Below are 18,732 nucleotides of genomic sequence, written 5' to 3'. Positions count from 1 at the left end.
CCTGGGCCAACACGCCCACCCTGACCACGTCTGAGGAGAACGATGCCAACGGGCCGTTCGCGCTGCGCCCGCGGACGATGAAAATGCCGCTGGTAAGATTTATTCTTCTTTATGTCAGCCGCGTAAGTTGCTGGCATTATGCGTATGTAACTGATGATGCTGAAGACTGGTAAATTTTGAGAATCAAAGGGGGGGGGTAGGGTTAAAATCGCAGTTCTACTAAACACTCTCATTGAAATGATGTAGGACCCTCCCTAATGTAGGACCCTTAACTAAAAAGAGAACTTCTCCAATGTAGGACTCTTCCTTCAAATAAGGGAAGGGGGGCCCTTATCTTTGCCACCCCCACTTAACCGCCTTCTTTCACAGTACAACACCAAGAACTACATGAAGAACAAGGCTCGCTTCACCGAGCTCGGGATCTTCAAGTCCATCGAGCTCCCGGAATCGGCGGAAACGGCCGAACGGAAAATGAAAGAGGCGTTCGTGTTGCATCGGCTCAACGAGAAGCTCAAGGTGAAGAAGGGGGAAAGGCGGCTTGGGATAGACGAGGTGCTGATGCAGCGGGTGCTAGAACAGAGGGCCGCCTGGAAGAACGGCACATGGACGCGAAGTACGAGGCGCACAATGGAGACGGTCACTGAGCCGCCCACAGGTGGGTCGGAATTTACCAGGCGGGAGGAGCTTGTAAAAGTTGAAAGACACTATCACGCCACGCACGTGAGCGCATGGGGAGTCACAAATAGGTAGTTCAAGTTTTTCCATAATGTTGTAGGTAATTTCGTTCATGATAGCCACACCGCTCTCATTCTCACGTCACGTGAGTTTTTAACCTTAACTTCCGTTATGCCCGATCTTACCACTGGGAGCTACTAACACAGTGTCAAGAGTTCTCTTTGAATTTCACCCATTCTATTTATTTACACAGGTAGGTAGGTAGGTACTCCTTGAACTCTGGATTAACTGAAAACTCTCTGTGTGGTAAGATCAGGACTTCTATCTGTTTTCCAGAGCCAACCTTCTTAATGAACATCAACCAGGACAATGTTACAATAAAACCACAGCACAGAGTTAAAATTTAATTCATGAAATTTAACAAAAACGCCCGTCTTTGAGGCTTATAAATCTCACAGTATTTAACAAGTCAAAATTAAGTTTTTTTTTTCTTTCTTTCATAATACGATGTAGGATATGTTTTGGTGGTACTTGCTTATTTTCACACTAAATGCTCCAGATGATTTCCAACAGAAAATAGGAGAAACTCAACTCTACAGCGACCTAGTGGACACAGGATCACTGGAAGAACCGCTACCTCAAGAACCACCTGAGGGAAAAAAACCTGTGCCGCAAGAAAAACCTGAGGGAACCCTCGACGGTGGCGCTCCAAACAACGCAGTGGCAATCGACGGAACTCCCAACACACAAGTGGCACATGAAATAGGAACTGCCGACGGTGGCGCTCCAAACAATGCAGTGGCAATCGACGAAACTCCCAACACACAAGTGGCGCACGGCCGGGAAGTTCCCACAGGGGAAGCCCGCACGACAGACGCGGAGCAACGCATCTATCTCGGTCACTTCGACGTCCACCACTTTCTCCGCCACAAGCCGGACTGGCCCGTCCAGCATCTCATCGCCCGCACGGACCCCGACATAGACAACCTAACCCGCGCGGAGCTGACCACGACCCGGCCCACCTTCCCGACTTTCTCCCGCGGGACTTACACTCTCCCGCCCGCAGGAGAAATTCCCACCGGCTTCCAGGGACCGTATCATTTTGACCCGATGAGGTCGGCTAGAGAAGCCTTTGAAACTATCACCTATATAGGCTTATCAGGGTTAGCTGCTCTTCTCTTCTCCCTGTTTATAGTCGCACAGCCAGACGCTAGCCTACTCCCTGTTTAACGTTCCCTAGTCAGACAGTTATTCACAAGACTGTTTTAGCTAAATGCCCTTTAGAGATGAGCTAGATGAACAATCTACCTCAGAAGGGAATGAGCCTAATGTTCAATCAATGTCCTCTCTGCCCAGGTGATCGCCAACAAGTCCGAATGCGACGTCATCTTCTACTCCGAAGACGAGATCCTCGTGCTTCGCGTCGAGCAGAACAACACCATCTTCCACGGCCTGTACAAGACGGGCCTTGACGAGTTCTACCGTTACCATCTCATACCAGAGCTGGTCGATTCGCGGGCGGCCCGCGGCCTTCCGCTGCGCGAGAACACGTTCCGGCTGCGCGCCAAGGAAGATGAGCTGAAGGCGAAGCAAAGCGCCGACGGGAACGATAATCGATACGTGGGCGCGGTGTGGCGCAAGTGACCGAACTGCGGTAATTAGAAAGGCCCGCCCGATGGTAACTAGGTGTGAGCGCGGATGTGACTGTACGAAGGTATACTAAACTTGGTACACATACTACGACATGTCTTCTGCCAGCCCTTGAGTGGCCCTCCGGTAACTAGGTGTGAGTGTGAGCAAGGATGTGACTGTAGGGAGGACGTCATGATAGCTCTTGTTCCGTTTTTAGAAGCCACAGGTGAGAATGTTGAACGAAAGACTGTAGGGAGGTATACTAAAACCGGTATACAAGCTCCATGTCTCCTAACTTGGTCTTTTAGCAGATCACTTGGTCTTTTGGTAGATCATCAAATTTAATATCGCGTATCCCGTCTCGAAAGCGTATGTACACTGAGAAGAAAAAAAATTAGTGATAGGGTGCCACAGGTTAGGAGCAGATCACTTGGTCTTTTGGTAGATCATCAAATTTAATATCGCGTATCCCGTCTCGAAAGCGTATGTACACTGAGAAGAAAAAAAAATTAGTGATAGGGTGCCACAGGTTAGAGTGGAAAAACTCTACTATTGGGTTACTTCCCTTGAGTTAGATTGCTGGGATACTATATTAAAGTGTCGAGCTTCCCGATATATGTAGAGTTCCGGAACCAAGTTCATTTTTGGCAACTGGAACTCTAAGTGTCCTCGATATGTGTTACTTTGGCGTGTGTTGGTCGTTTGGTTCGTGTGATGGGCAAGTGGGTTTGTGTGTATGTGTACGATTCATAATATTTCAGTGTTCATTTTAATTTTATTCCAGCCCCATAGATTAGTCATCGAAATCTAAAGTCTGTACTTTACTATTCATGTTTAAAATGTGTTTATTTCAGAAAAGACTAGAATCTATAGAATAGCCAACCCTATTTAAATAGGAAAAGGCTAGGAAGAAGAAGACATACACTAGAATCGCTCATATTTCTGATTTCAGAGGCGAATCACTGCTGAACAAACAAATTCCCAAGCCGGACTGGCCCGTCCAGCATCTCATCGCCCGCACGGACCCCGACACAGACAACCTAACCCGCGCGGAGCCGACCACGACCCGGCCCACCTTCCCGACTTTTTCCCGCGGGACTTACACTCTCCCGCCCGCCGGAGAAATTCCCACCGGCTTCCAGGGACCGTATCATTTCGACCCGATGAGGTCGGCCATCACCGCGCTGTTCTTGCGACTCTACCAGAGACATACGCCGAAGCCGGAGGCGTGGCACAGCAAGTTCTACTCCCCGGTCGAGTATCATGTCCCTGTGATATCAACACCCAAGGTAAATCTTTGTTTGAACCCATAAAATACACGACTCAGATTAGACTGATGGGGTATAAAGAGTCTTAAACAGATAAGGTTTGTTTTCGAAATGTCTCGCTTGCTGCTATCCTGTCTTCCTTCTCTCTTCGCTTTCGGGACGATAAGACCTTAGCAGTTACAGTTCCCTGTATCAAACGTTTTTAATAAAAACGTGTTGAAACTTTGCTCTTCTGTTTACACGGAGTAGTTTTATTAGAAAACCTTCATTCTTCAACTTAAGTAAGGAGTGGACGGCAAGCTATCTAATGGTGCTAAAGAGTGAGGGTATTTTCCTTAGCACTTAGCAGTTACAGTTCCCTCTATCAAGCTCAAGTTTAATTTTCACCGAATACGACGTGCACTCGTCTTTCGATTACCAAGGTTCTCAAGTTTTCATTGTCAATTCATTTTGTTCGGCCCCTCAACTCACCCCACCTTGCTCCCTCACACAGAAAACCCTTCTGGAGTTCGAAAACGAGGTCGAGTACAACCTCCTCCACTACCGTCCCTACTTCTCCCCCCAACGTATGATACACGATGTTTTCCCCTCGGACGTCCCGGTCGACATTTTGTACAAGAGAATTGTGCGATACATCGACAACGTCAGGGAGAAGTTTCAGAGCGACGAGAATGTTCACGCCTTTGAGCGTCTCACTTTGGGTAAGTTTAGGTGTATTTTCGCCTTACTTTGGGTAAGTTGAGTGTTCAGTTCCAGCAACTTTATTTTAGCCCCTAACAGGCTTGATTTGTATAGGCTTAGCAGGGCAGGCTTGATTTGTATAGGCTTAACAGCCTATACAAATCAAATTTAACTTAACAGCCTGTTAGTTTAACAGGTCTTCAAGTGACTTTCCCGAAAGGAATCTTTTCCTAGTTGGGCCAGCCATTCACTATCAGGTAGACCTACGGCTGAAAAGGTCCATCTGTCAGGTCTACCTGATACCTGATAATGAGTGGCTGGCCTAAGGTAGTAAGCTTCCATTCCCGCCCGGAGCTGAACTTTATCCATCCTAAACGGATGATGTTCATTCTTCTCGGACCGGCTGGCTTTCTCCTATCCTATCCTTTTTCTCCCTTTGTTTTCGGGACGATAGAACCTCCATTCTTAGACCAGTCACTCACTATCTGGTAGACCTGACAGGTACACCTGATCAGGTCCGCCTGTCAGGTCTCCGCCCGTCAGGTCTACCTGATACCTTGATGAGCACACACACTATCAGGTAGACCTAAAAGGCGGACCTGATCAGGTGTAGCTGTCAGGTCTACCAGAGTATCATGTCCCTGTGATATCAACACCCAAGGTAAATCTTTGTTTGAACCCATAAAATACACGACTCAGATTAGACTGATGGGGTAAAGAGTCTTAAACAGATAAGGTTGGTTTTCGAAATGTCTCGCTTTCTGCTATCCTGTCTTCCTTCTCTCTTCGCTTTCGGGACGATAAGACCTTAGCAGTTACAGTTCCCTCTATCAAACGTTTTTAACTCACCCCACCTTGCTTCCTCACACAGAAAACCCTTCTGGAGTTTGAAAACGAGGTCGAGTACAACCTCCTCCACTACCGTCCCTACTTCTCCCCCCAACGAATGATACACGATGTTTTCCCTTCGGACGTCCCCATCGACATTTTGTACAAGAGAATTGTGCGATACATCGACAACGTCAGGGAGAAGTTTCAGAGCGACGAGAATGTTCACGCCTTTGAGCGTCTCACTTTGGGTAAGTTTAGGTGTATTTTCGCCTTACTTTGGGTAAGTTGAGTGTTCAGTTCTAGCAACTTTTAGCCCCTAACAGGCTTGATTTGCATAGGATTGCATTAACAGGGCTATGCAAATCAAATGAAACGTAACAGGGTGTTAGTTTAACAGGTCTTCAAGTGACTTTCCCGAAAGGAATCTTTTCCTAGTTGGGCCAGCCATTCACTATCAGGAAGACCTGACAGGTACGGCTGAAAAGGTCCATCTGTCAGGTCTACCTGATACCTGATAATGAGTGGCTGGCCTAAGGCAGTAAGGTTCCATTCCCGCCTGGAGCTGAACTTTTCTCGGACCGGCTGGCTTTCTCCTATCCTATCCTTCTTCTCCCTTTGTTTTCGGGACGATAGAACCTCCATTCTTAGACCAGTCACTCACTATCTGGTAGACCTGACAGGTACACCTGATCAGGTCCGCCTGTCAGGTCTACCTGATACCTTGATGAGCACACACACTATCAGGTAGACCTAAAAGGGGGACCTGATCAGGTGTAGCTGTCAGGTCTACCTGATAGTGAGTGACTGGCCTAAGAATGGAGGTCTTATCGTCCCGAAATCGAAGAGAGGACAGGACAGGAGAAAGAAAGAAAAAAAAAAAAAAAAAAAAAAAAAACCTCCCCTTCTTAAAATTCCCCTTTCTCTTCTTGGATAATTTTTCCTCTTATCATATTTCTTGTGTGAGGAAAATAGAAAGTACAAGCATATTCACCCATTGCAACGTTTTATCCAACGGTTTCGCATCCATAGACACCGCTGACAGCAACGTGTCATCAAGAGGACCTTGGGGGACATATAGCACAAGGCGACACCGAGATAAGGGAAACCAGTGTGGGCAGAAGAACAACATGTCCGGGGACAGAGTTCATAAATCCTTCTTCGGGGACAGTGATGTCCTTTCAGGGGAGGCGATAGTGGCGCTCTTTTATTTATTTTAAAGATGAGTGTTTCGATGTTATTTCTTAGCAATGAAAAAATTGCTACATTAGTGTGGTCTGTGTTGCAGCATGCCTATCCCGTTGTATGTCCCTCATCAGACGAGCGAGAAGAGACACAATACTTCCCATTTAGGTGCTGGGTCAACACGAGAACACCAGGAAGTAACCTGTTGAAATATTTGCAATCGAAAAACGAGTACAAATGTTGTCGATGGGATTCAAACCCGGGACCTTCTGCATGGCGAGATTGAAACGTAAGATATGTAAGTTAACCAAAACGAATTTCTGCATATGCACAGAAACGAGTATTCGTCAAATAACGTTCAAGAGTTCTGTCAACGGGACGCTAATTTTGGTCGCAAAAACTCGCTAATAAATTAGCATGCTTCTGAGTTCCTATGTTCGACCCTGACGGAATAAAAGTCGACGGAAACCTCATTGTTACGATAATTTTGTAGGAAGACAAATTGGAGTCCGTTCATATATCACATTGCGACACCAAAGCAGCAATACATCAGGATGAAGCTCTCTATAAAATGTAAACAAATTCATGTACGATAAACTATGTGACCAAGAGCATACAATGCCAGACTATGTAAAATAGCATACAATGTACATACTTATACGAGGAGTATGTATGTACTACATAGTATGTTATGTAGCTATGTCAGAGTTAAAACATAAAAAAATAAAATGATGTATTCAATTGAACTTTAGTAAAAGGATGTCCAAGTAGGTACAATGTACATACATAGTTTCACCAAATCATCAGTACATAGATTGAAGATTGTTTTTACATAGCATAAATATTGTTAACTGAGATAGATAGAATGTTAGGACATATAGGATATACAAGAGATTTTGCTTGAGGATTAGGGCTCTTCGGATGTTGGAAAATCTTAAGTTAGGCCATTTCTACATATGACAAGTGAAAATGATTAGCTTTATGGAATGGTACATCAGCACATTAGAGAGTCTTTGCTAAAAGGCTTTTACCTTTTACCCGCAGAGAAAATCTTTCAAGGTTTTCTTTAGACTCAGAGAGCTTCGCCCAGGGTGTCTACCAAAATGGAAAAATAAAATTCCCTGACTTTTCTCGGTTTTCCAGTCCATTTTTTCCAAATTTCCAGTCTACTTTTTCAAGATTTTCCACCCTATTCCCACTGCCTCACAACAGATATTATTATTTTTTTTTTTCAAGTAATGTTCCCAAGCCTGTTCAACATTAATTCTCCAATCTTTTTTCATCCCACTAGGGTAAGGGCTTAAGTCCTCCATTTGCACATGAAATAACTGCGCCGCATTTTTTTTGTAATTTTTCGGTCTACACATTCACACATCCTGGGGGATGAAGGTTAACACAAAAAGAATGAGGAACAGCGCCGCAGGCAAAAATTGTGAGCTATACAATCTATAGAAACTAAAATTTTTAGGACCGGCCGCAGGCGAAAATTTTGGTTTCATCAATTATTTGCGGTAAAAAAAGAGCTGAAAAAAAATCTGCGTTTGCCTGAGATCGAACCTATAACTGCGAATACCGCGAACAAACCGCGGATACTGCGCACAAAACGCGAATACCGCGAACAAATCGCGGATACCGCGAACAATCCGCGGATACCGCGAACAATCCGCGGATACCGCGAACAATTTAAGTGAGTGTTCCCACTACACAGGACACGATTTTTTTCCCGAACGACACAAAATGTCCTTGTAGGCAATGTAATTTAAGTGAGTGTTTCCACTACACACGACACGATTTTTTTCCCGAACGACACAAAATGTCCTTGTAGGCAATGTAATTTAAGTGAGTGAAGATTTTTAACGACGGGGGTTTTATTTCTTCAACATATTATTTCATTACAAATTTTTATCGGTAAACGGTTTCTTCAAATTAAATAATGAATTGATCCCAACTATCACAAGGGTAAGGAAAACCTAGACCCTTGACAAATAGAGTGTGCCTTAAGGCATATGAATATGATGTGTTCCAATTAGCTATAACTTGACCAGATCTTTTCTCAGAATACTTAATTAAACTTGGGTTTAGTTCTTTCACGAGAAATCAATCGGTGTACATGTAAGGGTTCTAGGAATGATGGTTCACGAAATATGCGCTTGTAACAAGCCAGTATCAAAAAATTTCGAAAGTTATATCCACTTTTTTTACACCAATAATTTACGTAGGAGTCTTTCCTATGTAACTTTTCACGAGAAATCAATCGGTGTACATGTAAGGGTTCTAGGAATGATGGTTCACGAAATATGCGCTTTTAACAAGCCAATATCAAAAAAATTCGAAAGTTATATCCACTTTTTTAACATCAATAGATTACGACATACAGCCTGATTTCCTCGAATTTGCCATCAAAAATTTTGTCAAAAGAGAACGAATGTGCCATCAAATTCATCAAAAGCTACTTCCGTTTTTGATCAAATAAAAATTTGGTTAAAATGTTCAACTTGAGTCAGATCCTAAAACATGTCACTCACTCTTCAAGGTAGGTAGAGGGAGTTAGAATCTGACTCATTGATTGAGTAGTTCACTGAAAAGAGTAGTTTATTATTATTATTAACCATTTTTACACATCTTAGCCCACGAAAATTGGCATCATTGCCTCGTTGGATAGAGAGAGAGAGTCTTTGTCGTAGATTTTCCAAAGATGTTGTCGCCTGACAATGCGGTCAATGTCTGCATTTGTGAAAAACATGCCACTCACTCTTCAAGGTAGGTAGAGGGAGTTAGAATCTGACTCATTGATTGAGTAGTTCACTGAAAAGAGTAGTTTATTGTTATTATTAACCAGTCACTTTTTACACATCTTAGCCCACGAAAATTGGCATCATTGCCTCGTTGGATAGAGAGAGAGAGTCTTTGTCGTAGATTTTCCAAAGGTGTTGTCGCCTGACAATGCGGTCAATGTCTGCATTTGTGGAATTATGTTTCCATTGGTTTCTCGGCAGGCAAGAAAATGAAGGAGTACATCAAACGCAAGTTGCACTGCCCGATTTATTATCCGCACGACACAAACAGTCGCCGCATCAATGATACGATCCGCTTCTCTTCTTACCATCCGGATTATAAACGCATCCATCTCAATATGGTAAATACAACTCTGAGCAAAGTTCTCTATGTTTCATTGTTGAAGAAGGGCTGTTGTTGTTGCTGTAGCCCAATGGTGATGGCAGAATAAAGAAAAGATGTTTTATTTTATCTGCCATACACCGGGGTGATGGTCTCTACTACTCTAGCCATGTTTAACTGGCTCGTCCTGAACTGCAGTCAACCATCGTAAGGGCTTGTGCTTCTTCTTTTCAAGCAGAGATGCTTGTTCTTTTCAAGCAGAGATGCTTGTTCTTTTCAAGCAGAGAGAACCCTTTGAAACTATCACCTATATAGGCTTATCAGGGTTAGCTGCTCTTCTCTTCTCCCTGTTTATAGTCGCACAGCCAGACGTTTAACGTTCCCTAGTCAGACAGTTATTCACAAGACTGTTTTAGCTAACTGCCCTTTAGAGATGAGCTAGATGAACAATCTACCTCAGAAGTTTGGGTAGGGAATGAGCCTAATGTTCAATCAATGTCCTCTCTGCCCAGGTGATCGCCAACAAGTCCGAATGCGACGTCATCTTCTACTCCGAAGACGAGATCCTCGTGCTTCGCGTCGAGCAGAACAACACCATCTTCCACGGCCTGTATAAGACGGGCCTTGACGAGTTCTACCGTTACCATCTCATACCGGAGCTGGTCGATTCGCGGGCGGCCCGCGGCCTTCCGCTGCGCGAGAACACGTTCCGGCTGCGCGCCAAGGAAGATGAGCTGAAGGCGAAGCAAAGCGCCGACGGGAACGATAATCGATACGTGGGCGCGGTGTGGCGCAAGTGACCGAACTGCGGTAATTGGAAAGGCCCCCCCGATGGTAACTAGGTGTGAGCGCGGATGTGACTGTAAACTTGGTATACATACTACGACATGTCTTCTGCCAGCCCTTGAGTGGCCCTCCGGTAACTAGGTGTGAGCAAGGATGTGACTGTAGGGAAGTATACTAAAACCGGTATACAAGCTCCATGTCTCCTAACTTGGTCTTTTAGCAGATCACTTGGTCTTTTGGTAGATCATCAAATTTAATATCGCGTATCCCGTCTCGAAAGCGTATGTACACTGAGAAGAAAAAAAATTAGTGATAGGGTGCCACAGGTTAGGGTGGAAAAACTCTACTATTGGGTTACTTCCCTTGAGTTAGATTGCTGGGATACTATATTAAAGTGTCGAGCTTACCGATATATGTAGAGTTCCAGAACCAAGTTCATTTTTGGCATCTTTAAGCGTCCTCGATATGTGTTACTTTGGCGTGTGTTGGTCGTTTGGTTCGTGTGATGGGCAAGTGGGTTTATGTGTGTATGTGTACGATTCATAATATTTCAATGTTCATTTTAATTTTATTCCAGCCCCATAGATTAGTCATCGAAATCTAAAGTCTGTACTTTACTATTCATGTTTAAAATGTGTTTATTTCAGAAATACATAGACTAGAATCTATAGAATCGCCAATTCTATTTAAATAGGAAAAGGCTAGGAAAAAGAAGACATACACTAGAATCGCTCATATTTCTGATTTCAGAGGCGAATCATTGCTGAACAAACAAATTCAGAGACCGTTCTGTCTGAGTACTCGCGAAGAGTTCCAAGAACAGGTGGATCGACTTTACAACATGATCTGGCTACGTGGCTACGACAATCAACTCTGTCGACATTTGCACGACAAAACCATAGGTACCTGTATATCCGAAGATTCATTCCTTTTCTCTTTGTAGGAGTACTCATCTTAGACAGCTAGAGACCCCATGATAAGGCTGCAACAAGTTCGATAGGGGGTTTAAAGTCACTGTATGAGTATGACTGCCAAGGTTTTTAACGACGGGGGTTTTATTTCTTCAACATATTATTTCATTACAAATTTTTATCGGTAAACGGTTTCTTCAAATTAAATAAATAATGAATTGATCCCAACTATCACAAGGGTAAGGAAAACCTAGACCCTTGACAAATTGAGTATGCCCTAAGGCATATGAATATGATGTGTTCCAATTACCTATAACTTGACCAGAACTTTTCTCAGAATACTTAATTAAACTTAGGTTTAGTTCAACATCGCTACTGAACGTCAAAATTTCTTCAATAACATCAAGCTTCTAACCCGACCTCTTCCATCTCATTTCTCCCCGACAGGCGGCATCTTCAATCCAAACTGGCGAAACGTGCAACACTTCTATCTCGACTCTCGCGACTTCTACACCATCGCCTACTCCCCCCGTCACGCATCCTACCCGGCTCAGCTTGCCTACAATCGCATCTTCTACCGCCGTCCGGAGCGTACACAGCATGTCTGGTTCTACGCGCATTCGGTCATCTCCGCATGCCTCCGCCGCTACGCACGAGTCACCCGCACGCGTGTCCTACCATGCGGACTGTTCGTACGGCCCGAGTGTCCGCAACTGAGCGCGCGCCCGCACGGCATGTACAGGGTGAACCGGACGAAACTCAACCTCATCGAGATCTACAAGCTGCACACCAACAAGAGTATAAAAGACGTCCAGACGGACACCCTGTTTAAAATCTACCGCGGCAAGTGCGTCCTGAACGTGACCCACCCTGTCTACTACAATGTCCAAAGTATGCTGACCATCGCCAATAAAAGCATCTGCGACCTGGTCCTCATGACGGACCGCGACATGTACATCAAACGCATCCACTCCAATACGAAAATCTTCCGTCTCAACCTTCTCTACCCCGCGGCCAAATTTTTCGCCTACACCTATTTGCCTATCTTGGTCCGCTACTTTCTACACATTCGGATGCACCGATATAAAGAGTTCGACAATATCTACGATGTCATCACATCAAACGCATCCACTCCAATACGAAAATCTTCCGTCTCAACCTTCTCTACCCCGCGGCCAAATTTTTCGCCTACACCTATTTGCCGATCCTGGTCCGCTACTTTCTACACATTCGGATGCACCGATATAAAGAGTTCGACAATATCTACGATGTCATAATGACGGATTTCGTTTCGCTCAATCAGTCCGAACACTTTTTCACGTTCGCGCGGAAAATGGCCGAACTCGAGGCGCAACATTCGGAAACGAGTTTGGAGATTCTACTTTGAATCAACGAGCGCGGTAGCACTATACACCCCGCCAAGTCAGGAAAGTTTGACCGTCGACATTATCTAAATAGGTCTTCACTTGACTAAATAATCGTCAGACTTGATAAAAAAAAAAAGTTCAGAAAAGAGTTAACAAGATCAACTAAAAAATTTCAATATTGATATCGACTGCCCATTTTATTTTATCATTTTTCCTTACTTTTATTTTTGCTATTAATTCTGAAATACAATATTTCACCGATTTCCATTTTGTAAAATTGCAACTTTTCTTTTGTACTTCTGCGATTGACAAAACAATCCCTGGAATATTCTCATCATAATTTAATAGCAACAAAAACATTCTTGTAACCAAAGGGCTTCCTGAGGCCATATGTTGGGCCATAATTTACAGATTAATATTTTAGGAAAACTTTCCTTCTCAGTATAAAATTAGTGAAACGAAAGTACTAACAGGTAAGTAGGAACCAGGCTTAATTATTTACATTTTTTTTTCTTTTTCATTTCTTCAAGTCGGTTTTCACTTGTATTAAATTAAAAGCATTATAAGTTCACTAACCACTTGGTCTTCAGTCTCATGTTTGTAAAAAAATATTTGGAAGTTTTTCACGCATGCGTAACGGACATCAACTCTGCGTTATAGACTCGGGCCTTCGTATGTTCAAAAGTCGTGTTTCGTTGTTTGCATGCTCTCTCGGAAAATAAGATCATGAATTTTCGTTGTGTTAAGCGTGAATACTAGTCACAAATGTCGTTCCCCGTTTAATAAACTACGCTAAATTTTATGACTTGACTTGAACTCCAACCTGTCAGGCTCTGGGACGTTAAACAGGATGTAGACCAGCTTAGTCTGGCTGGGGGAGTTTAAACAAGGAGGATACCAGCCTGATATTTCCCTTACTAAAGAAATAGCAAAGGTTGAGTGGGAAGGACATCCACTCTTAAATTTTCTAGCCAAAATCAAATGTCAGCCCAAAGCAATCACCCTGAGCTGGGCTGGGCTGGGCTGATTGAGAGGCTGACGAAAAACGCCGACCCTATCTGAACACGGGAAAAGGCAAGGAGGAAGAAGGTGAATGCCATGGATGCAGACTGGAAGGTTCTCTCTGCTCCCTCTCTCCTCTCTGTGATATCTCCAAATATTTCAACATGATTCCACTTGGTCTTCAGTCTCATGTTTGTAAAAAAATATTTGGAAGTTTTTCACGCATGCGTAACGGACATCAACTCTGCGTTATAGACTTAGGCCTTCGTATGTTCAAAAGTCGTGTTTCGTTGTTTGCATGCTCTCTCGGAAAATAAGATTACAATACATTATTTCTAGCACATAAATACGTCTCATAAATGTATCCTTTGTTTCAGATCCGACGAGTCGAAAACGCCGATGAAACTAAGCAAGAAAGTCCTCAAAAGGAGACTGCTCAGAGAGTACATAAAGCAACGCAAATCTAAGTTCAACTCAACGAGAGACCCCAAAGCCACCAGGGCAGCGACCAAGAAGAAAAAGAGAAGGAGGAGGAAAAAGAACGAAACAGTTGGAGACTACTATGAAATGCTAAGCGCAAGTAACGAAGAATGGATGAAATTCGTAGACCCGGAAGAAATAGAGAAAGCCTTCAACCCAACAAACATAACCACGACGCCAACATACGTCAATATGACAGCAAATATGACCACCACGCCAGCGATATACGTCCTCAATGAACACCAGCTAAGGCGAAAACTGATACGGCGTATGAACAAAACCGCACGGACCACAACCAAACCACTACCACATCGACTGGTGAAGAAGCAAAAGGCCCAGAAGAGGACAACCGCGCGGACACAAGAGAACAGTGGGGACATCCGGCAAGATGAAAGTGAATATGAAAGTACAGAGCAAGATGAAAGTGGTGGAGACTTGAGCCAGGTTGAAGAATCTACGAAAGAAAACACAGAGCAAAACGATCAAATGGATTCAAGAAGAGTTCAGAAAAGTTCTCAAAAATATAAAGAAGAAGAATCTGAAAACAGAACAACAATAAATGTTCAAGAGAGAAATAAAATGGATTCAAAAGAAGTCCAGAGAAGCTCTCAAAAATATAAAGAGGAATCTGAAAATAAGTCTCATCCGCGTACTTTCTTCTCAATATTTTCTCACGTTTTTCCCGCTCCTCTCGGAACTCTGTTGAGTAGGAGTGTCTACAATCTCGTATCGACAAGTACTCCTCTGACCTCTGCTTTGCCCGTTCCACCTTGAGCGCTCTGTAAAACCTGTCACTCAGTTTAGCGTCTGGATTTTCATCCTCTGCTGATGGATAGAGTCGTTTCAGTTTGGACAGGTTCTCCCAGTATGCCCGGTATTCTCGTGGGAACCATTTCCTCCTGTGTGCTCTGTGTGACAAGTTGTACATGTCGTAACCAGGCGTTGTTTTCCATCTTCCCTTCTTCTTGGTCACCTCATCAATGTCTTCATCACCGAGTGATAAATCATCGATAGATAACGAGTCGTTCCTTCTTTTCCCTTTAACTCTCGATTTCCTTTTCTTTGCCTTAAGAGTGTCCTGCCGAGTGATAAATCATCGATAGATAACGAGTCGTTCCTTCTTTTCCCTTTAACTCTCGATTTCCTTTTCTTTGCTTTAAGAGTGTTCTCTACTTTTTTCTTGATTGAAGAAATGTCAGAATCTTTCCTCTTCCTTCCTGTTATTTTTCTTTTTGCTTTTGCTCTAGCCAATTTACGTTCTAGTTTTTCTTGTTTCAATCGTTTTATATCGTCCGCTGTGAATACGATAGATTTGTTGTAGGGCCTACCATCATCTATTGGCCTACCGTAGCCAATATTTCTCATGTATTTCTTGCATAGATCATCCTTATCATATTCCACTGGATCTTCAGTGATCGACTGCTTGATACCACTCAAAGGTTCGTTGTTTATAAGTTTCACGAGATCACTGTAGTTTTCTGTTTCGAATGTTTTGGATGATTCAACAGATGGGTCACGTCTCCACGGCTTACCTTCTCGCGTTTTATTCTTAACAATCTCCAGGAACTCCTCCCTCCCTATGAGACCTTTCTTGTAGAAATGCACCAGTAAGTCAGGTTCGTTCCTTTTCTTTTCTATTCGTTGTGGTAAAGATCTGAACACACTTTCATTAGGATCATAGGAAGCAGGTTTATACTCAGTATCTTTGTAGGAATAGAGATTTTCAATAGTTACTCGGTAATCTGAAGAGTCTTTCTTGTGTTCCTTGGGTAATTCGGGAAGATCCCTTTTAACTCTTTTGCCAATGACTTTGTCATTGGGTGATTTCATATCTGTGCTTGTTGCATCTCGTTTCACGATTTTTCGTCGGCGTTTTTTAATTTTACTTTTCGACTCACTCTGTGAGCTTTCTGCGCTTTCGACTGTTTCACGTATTTTTTTCCTCTTGATCTTTTTGACTTCTGAATGTTCTCGTTGTTTCCTAGGTACATGTTTGTCTGAAGACATGTTTTCTGACGAATCTTTTGCTTCTCTGCTTACACTTTGCTTGCTGTGTGACCGGTAATTTTTTTCTTTTCGGTTAACAAGGGATTTCTTTTTGATTTTGTATTTACTGTGAATTTCCTCAGATGTTTCTTGAGGCACGTATTTTCCTTTGAGTTTTTTGTCTACTTTTGAAATGGATCTTTCTTCCTCCAAACTACGGTCATATTTTTCCTTGCCTTTCTTTGCACTAATAGTTTCACTTGCATATTGTTTTCTACTTAATTTCGGACGGTATTCAATATCTTTTTCGCTTGATATGGGTTTCTCTTTTAACTTGATTTTTCTGTGTCTTTCTTGAGACTCATATAATGATTCCAAAGATGAATATTTCTTCCTCTTCTTTTTCTTCGATATATCACTTTTACTTTCAGAACTTGCTTGTGATTTGGTCTCATCGGATCGTCTTGGCTTGACTTTCTTTTTCAATTTACTTCTTAACTTACTTTGATCTGACTCGTGTTTACTATCATCTTCACTCTTATCCTTCCGTTTTCTTTGCTCCTTACTTCTCGATTCCCAATTCTTATAGATTTTGTTTCCTTTTCTTTGCTCTCTACTTTTATCAGCCCTGAGTTCGTAATTACGTGATTTCTTCTTGATGCTTGGTATTGTTCTAGCTACGAAAGGTATGTGAATAGTTTTCCTGTGCAGATTCTCCCATTCTTCTTCGATCTTTCTACTGTCGAACGCTGCTCCTTCGTTATCTTCATCGTTGGGAATTGTCACAGGCTGTGCTTGTGTTTGTTTTGCTGGAAGCGTCTGTTGTGTGGTGTCACTTCGAAGTCCTCTTATAACGGACAGTATATCTTCGTCAGAATTCAACAAGTAGTTCCCATCAGGATATATTTTGTAACGTCTGTGTAGTAACCTTTTCACGATGGCAGGCATCATATGCGTTCGATAGAAGTCTATGAGAGGTTTCCTCATGTTTTGTTTCCAAAAGTCTTTCTCTCTGGCAATCTTGAGGAGGAGTTGATCGTTTCCATTATAAACGAATAGGTCACAATAGTGTCGTTTGGTAACGTGAAGTTCCCCTTGGATTTCATACATAAGTTTGCCATAGGGTACCAGAGTAATGTTCTTGTCAACAATAAAGTTACTGCGGAGATTTTTATCTCGTAACAGTAGTGTCCGTAAATCGATGTTGGGATACGTAGACGTGTTTACAAACTTGACCATACCATCGTTGTCGATCAAACCATCAGGGAGTGCTCCCAAGAATGGATACTTGTCGTCTATAAAGTATCCACATTTTGAAATGATATTTCCCGTTATGCTTTTGTACTTTTCTATCGCCTGAGGATCTAATATTCGGGGCGTCACTTGGGCATACAGGATTTCACTCGCTAAATCACAAGGTTTCTTCATGCTTCTCTTGATAATGTTGGCAAAGTGATTTGCCGTGAGGATGTTCTTACTAACAAGCTGGCCCATGTACTGATTGTTCTTCGTTTTCATTTCAAAGTCCAATCGTTGTAGCTGATTTTCTCCTCGTTTGTTGATCATTCGAATGAACTTCTGGCACTCCGTGTCGAACATGGTTTGGTTCATGAATGCCGGACAGTGGTCTTTTGCTTTTCCCCACTCGTCATCTACTGTACGCCGAGTTGTAGTCGTGACTATCTTGGTTGAGCGACCTCTCAGCCTTGGCGGCCGCGTTGTCTCTGTGTGTTTTTTCATAAAGTCTCCCAATACTTTCTCAAAATGTTCTTCCTTATTATTCACTATTTCTTCAATCTCTTTGGTATCCGGAGGAGGAAGTCTCGTTGGGATCCGAGTGATACTAGCGCGTGTGGTTGGTTTCGATCCAGTTGTATGCCTCTCATCTTTTGCGTGAATGTCGTCGATTATTTTGTCCAACTCTTTCGAAAACGCTTTGTCTTCTTCATTTTCATGAGGCTCCGCACTGTCCAATTTCACTTCTTCGAATTTTTTATTGTTTGGATTTTTCAGTAGGTCTTCCCTTAGCTTATTCAGAATGGCATCCTTGTATTCCTTATCTTCTTCTTCTTCATCGCTTGATTTTTTCAAAGAGTGTGTTGATATTATTATTGGTTTGTGTGTGAGAGTTTCAAGTTTAAGTGAGGTCCTTTGCGCTGTTTGGACATGGGCTAAAGTTGTTAGGCTTACGGGTGTTTGTTTACTTTCTGTTGTGCTGTTTATTGGCTGTAGGTTTCTCATATATTGTGAAATTGGATTGTCTTTTTCTTTCGTGTCATCGGTAAGATAATGTTGAAGTATAGCTTTAAACTCGCTCCTCTGTTCCATGGTACTCGTATCATCTACCGCTTCGGTTCGGGTCTTGACTTTGTCCTGTTGGTTTTCTTGATTTTCTTCCTCCAGAAGTTGTTTGTTGTATTCTTGCATCTCTCGTTCCATGGTATCAGGTTCATTAGTAATCACCTCAACATCTGGTGTGTACAAATTTTTAAATATAGGTTTATCCGGTGGGAAGTAATAATCTGGTACTGGTGTGTTTGTTGGACTCTCAGTGGTGAGTGTTGTGCTTGTACTTGTTACAGAACTTGTAACTATAGTGGTTCTCTCTGTGATAGGTTTATCCGGTGGGAAGTAATAATCTGGTACTGGTGTGTTTGTTGGACTCTCAGTGGTGAGTGTTGTGCTTGTACTTGTTACAGGACTTGTAACTATAGTGGTTCTCTCTGTGTTAAATTTGATGATCTACCAAAAGACCAAGTGATCTGCTAAAAGACCAAGTTAGGAGACATGGAGCTTGTATACCGGTTTTAGTAT

The 18,732-nt window shown here is 42.8% G+C and overlaps 2 protein-coding genes and 1 long non-coding RNA gene across 5 annotated transcripts in view; 2 read left to right on the top strand and 1 right to left on the bottom strand.

Moving 5' to 3' along the window:
* The window catches only part of LOC103515848 (T-complex protein 1 subunit zeta), a 44,119-nt gene that overhangs the window by 13,090 nt on the left and 12,297 nt on the right, over positions 1-18,732 (bottom strand). The window lies entirely within an intron of this gene.
* On the top strand, positions 4,886-5,235 carry LOC113470187. Its single transcript, XR_003393335.1, has 2 exons — positions 4,886-4,917; positions 5,128-5,235. It is a non-coding gene; the product is annotated as an uncharacterized LOC113470187 (long non-coding RNA).
* On the top strand, positions 10,058-12,727 carry LOC108253249. Of its 3 annotated transcripts, none has more exons than XM_017446834.2 (4): positions 10,058-10,196; positions 10,923-11,074; positions 11,531-12,039; positions 12,201-12,727. In XM_017446834.2, exons 2-4 carry the CDS (start codon positions 11,014-11,016, stop codon positions 12,468-12,470), a joined length of 840 nt encoding a protein of 279 aa, XP_017302323.1. In that variant the 5' UTR covers positions 10,058-10,196; positions 10,923-11,013; the 3' UTR covers positions 12,471-12,727. The 3 variants fall into 3 exon arrangements, with proteins under 3 accessions (XP_017302323.1, XP_026684228.1, XP_026684229.1); XM_026828427.1 differs by having other exon boundaries at positions 10,134-10,220; XM_026828428.1 differs by lacking the exon at positions 10,058-10,196 and adding an exon at positions 10,258-10,305.

Source organism: Diaphorina citri, unplaced genomic scaffold, assembly GCF_000475195.1.
Source record: "Diaphorina citri unplaced genomic scaffold, Diaci psyllid genome assembly version 1.1 scaffold1426, whole genome shotgun sequence".
NCBI lineage: Eukaryota > Metazoa > Arthropoda > Insecta > Hemiptera > Psyllidae > Diaphorina > Diaphorina citri.
Note: the sequence above shows the minus strand (reverse complement) of the source record. Positions and strands in the feature narration are given on the sequence as shown.